Source organism: Acomys russatus, chromosome 14, assembly GCF_903995435.1.
Source record: "Acomys russatus chromosome 14, mAcoRus1.1, whole genome shotgun sequence".
NCBI lineage: Eukaryota > Metazoa > Chordata > Mammalia > Rodentia > Muridae > Acomys > Acomys russatus.
In genome coordinates, this window is record NC_067150.1 from 30770596 (window position 1) to 30781331 (window position 10736).

The following is a 10736-nucleotide window of genomic DNA, read 5'->3' on the forward strand; positions in this document are numbered from 1 at the left end:
ATGACTAAGGAGGTTGAGCATTTCTTTAAGTGTTTCTCAGCCATTTGATATTCCTCTGTTGAGAATTCTCTGTTTAGTTCCAAGCCCCATTTCTCAATTGGGTTATTTGGTTTGGTGGTGTTTAATTTCTTGAGTTCTTTATATATTTTGGATATTAGACCTTTGTCAGATGTAGGGTTGGTGAAGATTTTTCCCAGTCTGTAGGCTGTCGCTTGTTCTCTTGACAGTGTCTCCTGCCTTACAGAAGCTTCTCAGCCTCATGAGGTCCCATTTATTATGGTTGACATTAGGCCTGGGCTGTTGGTGTTCTGTTCAGGAAGTTGTCTCCTGTGCCAATATGTTCCAGGCTCTTTCCCACTTTTTCTTCTAAGTGGCTTAGTGTCTCTGGTTTTATGTTGAGGTCTTTAATCCACTTGGATTTGAGTTTTGTCTATGCAGCAATTCTTAACTTTATAGGCCAATGCAGATTTTTTCTGTAACTAGGGAGAATCTAGGGTAGGGGGTGCTTTCAGAAGGATGGGGAAAGCATTGAGATGCTCTAGACCCTTTATCTCTATGGTTAAATAGAGTCTTAAAATAAAATGATAGTACTTAGAATAAACTTGTTCTTTTCAAACAGAAGACAGTCCCATGTTACGTGTAGGACTGAGAGAGACTAAAAAGCTATCTAGAAAGGTGCTTGAACGGAAAGATAGAATCTAATTACCAGCTTGAATTAAGAAAGGCAGTTAGCTTGTCTACTCTGATTCTCCTTGCCACCCTGCCCTGTGTTGTACTCATTATTACTGAGTACATGCCAGGACCCCTTCTGGAATGGAGATCTATTTATTCACTATTAGATAGTAACTTGATAGTAGACAGATAATTGGCAGAAAACTTTAAAGCAAAAGGGCCTTTTTGTTTTTTGGCACATCATTTTGTAAGCCTGAATACTGCCTGTGGTGATGTGAATGGAAAAGGCCCCCATAGGTCCGTAGGAAGTGGCACTAATAACAGGTGTGGCATTGGAGTAGGTGTGGCTTTGTTGGAGAAGGCCCATGACCAGGAGGTAGGCTTTGATGTCTCAGAAGCTCAAACCAATTCTCTTCCTGCTGTCTGCCAACCCTGATATAGAACTCTTAGTTCCTTTTTCATAACCATGTCTGCCTACATACTGTCATGTTTCCTGCTATAATAATAATGGACTAAACCTCTCTGAATTTTAAGCCATCCATGATTAAACATTTTCCTTTGTAAGAGTTGCTGTGGTCATGGTGTCTCTTCACAGCAACAGAAATCCTAACTAAGACAGTGACCATAGAAAATGTTACGATGTTTAGAGAAAATTTATTGGCCACTACTGTTGTGTAGGTGGTGATGTGGATCATAGTAGAATTCTGAAGGGAACAACTCAATACTCTGCTCAGGGAATTAGGTATTCCTGGAGGGAAATTAAAAAAAATTAACTACTACTTTGAGTCTGAAAAGACAGAGTGTTTATATCCATGATAGACGATGTAAACACTGTTCTTTATTTTCACCGTTAAGGGATTTACTTAGCCTAGGAAGGGTCATCAAGGGGAGCATAATTTTCTATACTTCTAATATGTTTACCCAGAATGCTAGGTTATAGAGGCTCATTTAAGTTAAATGATGTATTGGATGCACAAATGAGATTATTTTTGTGTATGCAAATAAATAGCACTTTTTAGAGAAATCTCAATTTGAAATCATGTCATATCCCCAACATAGACATTTTAGGAGGTCTGAGCCAGAGTTGTACTTAGAACTAACACCTCTTCATCATCTGAAACTTAAATCCCTTAGGACGTTGGAGTGAAAGGACCTGTAGGGTTCAATAACAGTGACGTGTTCAGGGAACAGAGATGAGCATCTCATCGATTATCTCTGACTTCATAACATTCCTTCAAACTCAAAGCTACGTAAATCATTGTTTCAAGAGACAGAGCTTGTTTATTTCTCTTTCCATCCCTAATCTTCAATGAAGACTGAAGAGAAGGGAGGAAATGTTGTTTAAAGACTCTAGGAGTTGTATCAGGGCCTTCTCAGAGGAGAATAAATACAAACTTCCCGGAAATGGGAATTTCTCAGTATTCTTTGAGTACTTTGTGGAGTGGCTTCAGACAAACATGAGCTTGTAACAACCGCCTCTAGCTGTCCTTCTGGCATTAGTGACAGAGTTCTTTGCCTATGTGACCTTGACTGCTGTTTCTACAGATCTGTGATGACACAAAGGGCTATAGAGGAGGAGTATTCTGTGACTGAGTTCATTCTCACCGGATTAGTAGACCAACCTTACCTTTAGTTGTCCTTGTTTGTCCTGTTTCTGGTGAACTATGGGACTACTGCGGTGGGAAAATTGAGTTTAATGAGTCTCATTTTCTTGAATTCAAACCTTCAGACTCATATGTACTTTTTTCTCCTAAGTTTGACTTTCAGTGATTGGTTGTTATTCATTTTTCTTGACTACTAAAACAATAATAAGTTTTGTCTTAGGGAAGAACATGATTTCTTTTACAGAATGCACAACTCAGCTGTTTTTCATACGCTCTTCTTGCCAATTCTAAGTTTGTTTTGTTTTTTTTTTCTGCTGATAGGTAGCTTAGTTTTACAAAGAAGCTTGGTTGTTTAGGGGTTAGGATATTTTTAGGTCTAGATTGATGCTTTAAGTTGTTAATGACAAGATGTGATGGAGATTGATTTATGTGGAGAATTTTAGATGCACAAAGATAGGAAAGATGTTTTCTTCAAGGCTGTCAAATACAAATATCCAAACAACTAAGAATGTAACATTTATATAACTTCTGATTATATCATGGTTCTTCTTGCTATAGGTCGTTTATTGTATGAATGTGTAATAATATAAATGTACATGTAAAAAATAAAAAAATGTTTAATTAATTAAAAAAAAAGAAGCCACACTGCCGTGTTGGAAAATAATTTTACACATTTACTACATAGACAGTTCAGGAAGAATGCTATAATGCTTCCTTTTTTTCCAATTTGAAAGCCTATTGAAAAATTTAATAAACCAATAACAACTATCAAAGACAACCCTTGTAACCAAATGACTAAAAACTAATAAAGTACAAAATTAATATGTGCAATCCTGTTGCTTTGTATGTAAGAGCAGCAAACATTTGAAATTAATATTAATGAAAAATAGACATACAGCAACAACCTAGCAGTTGTGGATAGATGTCTATTGAAGTATAGGTAAAAAATATTATCCTGTGAATGTAAAATGGCCTCTAAAAGCTCATGTGCTTGACTGCCCGGCCCTAAGCTGTTTTTATTATATTTAGTGACTGTGGTCTCACTACAAGAGACAAGAAAAAGTAGGTTACCATGGGAAGCTTGGCAGTTGTATCTACTTGAAATTCTGGCCCAAGCTCTTTGTATATTTATTTGGTCAACACAATGTAGGATGTGATTTCAGGATTTTCCTGCTGCTATAGTCAAATGTTTCTTCTAGTGTTGTGGTTTCCTTGCAAAGACAGACGGAAATACCATAACATTCTAAGATGAAATGAATCTTCCTGCTCCTGAGTTTCTTCAGTTACATGTTTTGCCATACATGTTTCTCAGTTATATGGTGAGGTAGGGTAACATACAGTATCTATAAGTATAAAATACATGGACGGTTCCCACAGTCTTTTGCACTCTAAACACAAACTCGACCACTGCAGTGAGAATTTTGGTTTCTTAAAAAAAAAACCAGAAATATTATGGGACTATGTTTTGTTTTTTATCTCAGATGTGGGGTATGGGGCTGTTTCAGATTGTCCACAGCAACTGAATGTATTTTCTCTTATGCTTAAGCATGGGCATAGTTTTGCCAGTTGCAGTTTCTGAAAGTATGTGCTGTTGGGAATTCTGTGGACTTTTCAGAGGTATATAAATGCTAAGGCCCATGGAGGCAGGTTGTTAGTTGTTGATGGGCTGCTGTTGACTGCTGCTGGTTGCTGCGGTTATGTGCAAGAGACAGGAAGAAGAAATTAGCTCTCCTGATGGTGAAGAACAAACTTGCCTCAAGGAACTCAACGCGCCCAATCAGCAGGAAGCAGTCTGATGATAGCATCACCCCTTTGCTGCCCCTGACTTTATCCCTTTAACCAGGTATTTTTTTTCTCACTCTCCTCTGTCCTTTCTTTCCTATCTAGTGTTAGGAGATTGAAAGAGTGGATGGAAGAAGAAGGGTAAAAAAAAAAAAAAAAACCACATAAAGTAATCTAAATGTTGATCTAAAACTCACATCATTTTTCCCCAAATCCCATTTAAGGTGTCTATGTATTTATTAAGAGTACACAAGATATACTTTTAAGTATATGCAAATATAACTATATATAAAAAGGGCCATTAAAGTATACACCTATTCTGTCAAAAGGTGAAAAGACATATATAAATTGATACTTCTTGAGTGCCTATTTCCACTCTTTCAATTATCTGTACCTTATCATCTATTATCTATCTATCTATCTATCTATCTATCTATCTATCTATCTATCTATCTAGTAGAGTTTTAAGTCTCTGGTCTGATGTTTATTACTGCCATCAACAATGATCATAGGAAAACTACAAATGGCAAGTGAGTGATTCTTTGAATATTCCTTTGTAGAATTGTGAGGAGTATAATGAGAACGACAAAGGGGACCACTAACAACGCTGCTCTGGGAACTAGATACTCCCTGGTGGGAAATTACAAACTGAATAGGACTTTGAATCTCCAAAGATCCAACCTTAGCTTTATAGCATTTGATGTAAACATAAACTCAGTAATTTTTACCATCAAGGGGCATGCCCCACAGGAAGAATATAAAGGAGAGAATACTTTTCTGTACTTATAACATTTTTCTCCAAAAGCCTTAACCTTCATAGTCTCATTTGAGTGAGGTAGTGTTTTGGAGACTCATGTAAAATTGCTCTTTTATTTTGAGTATGTGGAAAGAACCTTCTACAGAAATCGCATTTCCTGCAATTAACCTCTCCTAGCAAGTTGCTCATTATCTGTACTGGTGGCAACTACCCACTTCATTACCAGTAGCTTTTGCTCTCTTAGACCAGTGAGAAGAAAGGTACTAAGAGTTCCCAAAGCAAGAAAGTTTCTGCACGACCAAAGGTGAGTACTGAATTTTTGTCTTGACAATTTCACTTGAGATCAGAGTCTTATAAATGATTGTTTTATAACAAACTCCTTATGAATTGTTCTTTTCTACCCGAATTATTAGTGAAGACTAGGGGGAAGGGAATAAATTATATTATGAGTCACTGAAGGTTGTTTTACATCTTCCTTTTGGGACACATATCATGGGTGTAGGAGAAGGAAATAGGGACTATATCAGCATCAACTTGAGCAGTTTGTACTCTTTAGTGGTCCAGCTGTATGTTCTCTTCATGAAAGCTTGGAAACAAATAAATCAAGCTTTCTGCTTGGAGTGAAAGATGGACCGCTGTCTAGAGTCGATCTCTGTACTTCTTACAGATGCCACACATGAAGCAAATGACTGTAAAAAACGACTCTTCAGTGTCTGAGTTCATTCTTATGGGACTGACAGACCAACCTGAGCTCCAGCTGCCCTTGTTTGCCCTCTTCTTGTTAAACTACACAGCCACTGTGATGGGAAACTTGGGCTTAATGAATCTCATTTTCCTGAATTCAAACCTTCACACTCCCATGTACTTTTTTATTTTCAACCTGTCCTTCATTGATTTCTGTTATTCAATGGTCTTTACCCCCAAAATGCTGATGAGTTTTGTTTTAGAGAGGAACACCATCTCCTTCAGAGGATGCATGACTCAGCTATTCTTCTTCTGCTTTTTTGTGAACTCTGAGAGTTATGTGCTGACAGCCATGGCCTATGATCGCTATGTGGCCATCTGTAAGCCACTAATGTACAGGCTCGTTATGTCACCTGGGATATGTTTTATGCTTATGTTTGGTTCTTACTTGATGGGTTTTGTTAGTGCCATGGCTCACACCGGGTGTATGATCAGGCTCAGCTTTTGTGATTCTAACATCATCAACCACTACATGTGTGACCTCTTCCCTCTCCTCCAGCTCTCCTGCAGTAGCACCTATGTCAATGAACTTGTGAGCTCTGTTGTGGTAGGCACAGCTATCATTTTATGTTGCCTCATTATCCTAATCTCATATGCTATGATCCTTTACAATATCATTCATATGTCATCAGGTAAGGCTTGGTCCAAAGCCTTGGGCACTTGTGGGTCTCACATCATAACTGTTAGTTTCTTCTATGGATCTGGCCTGCTTGCTTATGTCAAGCCATCATCTGCTGAGACTGTGGGCCAGGGGAAATTTTTCTCAATGTTTTATACATTTTTGGTGCCCATGCTGAATCCTCTCATTTACAGCCTCAGGAACAAGGATGTCAAGCTTGCTGTGAAGAAAACCCTGAAGAGAGTCACTAGCTGACCTATCCACTGTTGTTTTTCCTAGCTTGATCTGTTTTTATTTGCCTACTGTTTCCTTATCATTTTTTTTTTTTTTGGTCTTTCTGATTACCTATCTTTTATTTATTTATTTTTTTCTTCTCATGTTTCTACAGTAACATCCAGTTTTCCACAGTATCGTTTGCCTTCCGGTATGCAATGGGACATGCATGTGACCACTCCTTGTATCCGATATCGTGCCCACTGCCTATATCAGCTTATGATCCTGCTCTGTTAGCTTATTTTCTTTACGGACAACATTACCTATTATTTTTTATTGTATGTCTTTTCTTTCTAAGAATATCTATCAACTTGTATTTTTTAATCTCAAACTGATTTCGTTGTTAATTTTTATTGTAATTTTGTATATGCATTTACTTACTTGATAGTTATATTTTCTATGTATTCAGTAACATAGATAAGGGGTGATATAATTGTCAAGGTTTCAATAATTTTTCATGTTACTTCACTATGAATTTCTTTTTAAATATCTGTGTTACCTTTATTGATTTTTTAAATCTTGTATTATTGGTATATATGTAAGAATCATATAAAGAAAATTACTTGCAGTAAAAATTGGACCCTTACTGAATAAATAAAATACATTTAATATACATTGTTATTGCTCACAGTAATGCCAGTATCTATTGAGTTATTGTGGCTGGATACTATATTAAATACTTTTTAAAAAAATACATGATGCTACTATCACCACTTTTATTTTGAAATAAAAACAAACTGAGTCAGAAAGAGGTTCATGTATTTGTTCAGGTTATATACAATTGCTTAGTGGTAGATCTGATATTTGATTAGAATATAAGGAAGGCATTTTGCTGCAAAGTCCATCCACCTTACTACTGTACATATTACTTGAAGGAGGTGGGACTTACATTAGAAAACCTTTAAGAAGTTTCCAGGATTTTGTGTTCAAGGCTTCTACTTTCGATATTTTTATGGAATTATGCAATTTATTTAAATTAGTGTTTTTATGGTTAAGTGAACATATATTACAGATACTTCTCTCCCTAAGTTTCTTAGACACCACAATTAAGACAACAGATAGACATTTTGATATTTCTCGGGAATAGAATTGAAATTGCTATTTTTGTTTTTGATATATAGAATATATCTGTAATTAAAAATATTTTGTTCATTCTTGGTCAGATTATACTGCCATTATAACGTCTAGTACATTTCCACTGTCACGTGGATATTCTTATTTAAAAAATGCTTTCTGAATAATCAAACCACAACTAGGCTTAAGGCTTATAATGTAGTCCATGCATGCTGTTGTTTATGAGCTTGATTCACAAGATCAAGACTAATCTTCCCTTTTTAATCTATCATCTATCTATCTATCTATCTATCTATCTATCTATCTATCTCCATTTTCTTTCCCTACATATATATTACCATTTATTTCTCTCTCATTTCTATCTGTCTTCCAGAGCAAATAGTTATATAATTCTATCATTTTAATAATAAAGTTCATTATTTAAAAAATCTATGTGAGCTTTGAAGTCCACACTGATAATAATGCAGAAGTTAATGCTGTATTCACTATATATATATATATATATATATATATATATATATATATATATATGATGAAGATATGGAGAAAAAAGTGAGTTTCAAAGTAACAGTGAGATTTCCAGATAATTATTTCAAAATGATCCAAATATTGAGAAGTCTATGGAAATATGAACCCAGCCAATATGTTATAGCAAAGAACTTATCTATCAGTCTTAGATGTCCAAATTAAAAAAGTACACATATTATGACTGAAGTCTCATATTAAAGTTGTGCACACAAGGTAAGCTACATAATAACATCTTTTCTTGTTCATTGTAATAGTGTGGTTTTTCTGGGATGATGTGGTATAGGAGTTTGGTTGTGTTATCAGGATGTGTCTTGTTACTATTACCATAATAAAATACACATTTTAAGAAGCCTGCTAGATGCTATAATCTTTATTTGGAAAGAAGAATAATTTTAATATTATAAACAAATAACAATTTACATTGTGCAACACTGCCGTTGGTAATGCACATTTTTATTTATCAATATAATCTATGGGCTACAAAGGAGAGAAAATATATGATGTGTATGCTACTGATACTTACTTATTTACTTAGGAAAAATCACCATGAGATGTATTCCAGTTTAGTACGAATGACACGACTTTAATCATTTTTATGGCTGAAAAACTTCACTGTGTATATAAACTTCATCTTTACCCATTCTTTGGTTGTTTGACACCGAGGTCTCTTCCATTATACGGCTAATTTAAATAGTGTCTCTGTAAAGCATAGACTTGAGGTTTAGGATGAATCCTGAAAAGTGATAGAGCTACGACATATGGTAGATTTATGTCTAGTGTCTTTTTTTTAATGATATAAAGCTTTTATTAAATATTACTTGCAAGTGGAGGCACAATTTTTATATTAAAATTTCTTCAGATCAAGAAGTTTAGCCAAGAAGATCGAGTTATGTAAAACATCACAATCAAAACATAGAATATTCACAACCTTGTACATCTTCATTACTGATTTATTTCCCTAATACTAAAAGATAAATTTTTTAAGGTATTTTTTTCTTTTTTTTTTATTAATTTATTCTTGTTACATCTCAATGTTTATCCCATCCCTTGTATCCTCCCATTCCTCCCCCCCTCCATTTTCCCATTATTCCCCTCCCCTATGACTGTTCCTGAGGGGGATTACCTCCCCCTGTATATTCTCATAGGGTATCAAGTCTCTTCTTGGCTACCTGCTGTCCTTCCTCTGAGTGCCACCAGGTCTCCCCCTCCAGGGGACATGGTCAAATGTGAGGCACCAGAGTACGTGAGAAAGTCGTATCACACTCTCCACTCAACTGTGGAGAATATTCTGACCATTGGCTAGATCTGGGGAGGGGTTTAAAGTTTACCTCCTGTATTGTCCTTGGCTGGTGCCTTAGTTTGAGCGGGACCCCTGGGCCCAAATCTGCCTATCATATTGTTCTACTTGTAGATTTCTAGGACCCTCTGGATCCCTCTACTTTGCTATTCTCCCATGCGTCTCTCATTTAGAGTCCCAATAGGATGTCCTCCCCTCTGTCCCAGTTTCCTGGTAAGTGAGGGCTTTCGTGGGACATGCCCCTTGGGCTAGTATGCAGATATAAGTGAGTATATACCATTTGATTCTTTCTGCTTCTGGGTTAACTCACTCATTATGATCATTTCTAGCTCAATCCATTTATCCACAAATTTCGGGAATTCCTTGGTTTTAATAGCTGAGTAGTATTCCATAGTGTATATGTACCACAGTTTCTTTATCCACTCTTGAGAAATCTGTATGCTGACTTTTACGGTATCTGGATGAGTTTACTTTCTCAACAGCCGTATAAAAAAGTTCCTTTTAATCTAATCTCCTCAGCATTGCTGTTCATTTGTTTTGTTGGTGGCTGCCATTCTGAAGGGGTTGAAATGGAATCTCACTGTACTTTGCACTCTTCTTTGATGATGAGTAATTTTGAACATTTTTAAAGGGTTGCCTGTTACTTTTGCTTTGTTATTTGACAGATGTGTGTACATTTTCTTATCCTTGTCACTGATTGTTTTGTTTGGTTTCAGGTGCCGTGCTTTTTATTTTTGTATATTCTAGATATTGATCCTAAAATATAGATACTAAAATTTTTATTCTATTATTTGGGCTAACTTTTCACTCGAATAATAACTACTTTCATGTGCTGAAACTTTTTAAATTCCATGAAAATCGATTTTTTTTTATTGTTTCTTGAGCTGCTGAAATCTGTTTAAGAAATCTTTGTTCATGTTTGGGCCTTTTTCAAATTTTTAAAATTTTAATTCATTCACTTACATCCTGATTGTAGCCCTCTCCCTCATCTTGTCCCAGTTCTACCCTCCCTCCCTCAGCCCCTCCCCATCCCCTAGTCCTCAGAAAGGGAGATTCTTCCTCCCCTATCATCTGACCCAGCTCCTCAAGTCTCATCTAGAATGCCAGCATCCTCTTCCTCTGTGGCCTGGCAAGGCCACCCTGTCAGAGAGAAGTGATCAATGAGTGGGCACCAGAGTCCATGTCAGAGGTCACCTCTACTGCCCACATTATGGGACCCACAAGGAGACTGTGCTGCCTTTGACTACCTCTGATCAGGGCTTGGAGGTCCATATGATTATGTCTTTATATGTTGAAAAAGCATTTGACAAAATTCAATACCCTTTCATGTTAAATGTCTTGGAGAGACTGGAGAATACAAGGCACAGGTAAACATAGTAAAGGCAA

General features: G+C 36.3%; 1 protein-coding gene across 1 annotated transcript; it reads left to right on the forward strand.

The window, feature by feature from the left end:
- On the forward strand, positions 1-6433 carry LOC127198002 (olfactory receptor 143-like). The gene is made up of 2 exons (XM_051155808.1): positions 1-12; positions 5498-6433. Exons 1-2 carry the CDS (start codon positions 1-3, stop codon positions 6431-6433), a joined length of 948 nt encoding a protein of 315 aa, XP_051011765.1.
- The last annotated feature ends 4303 nt before the right edge of the window (positions 6434-10736 follow it).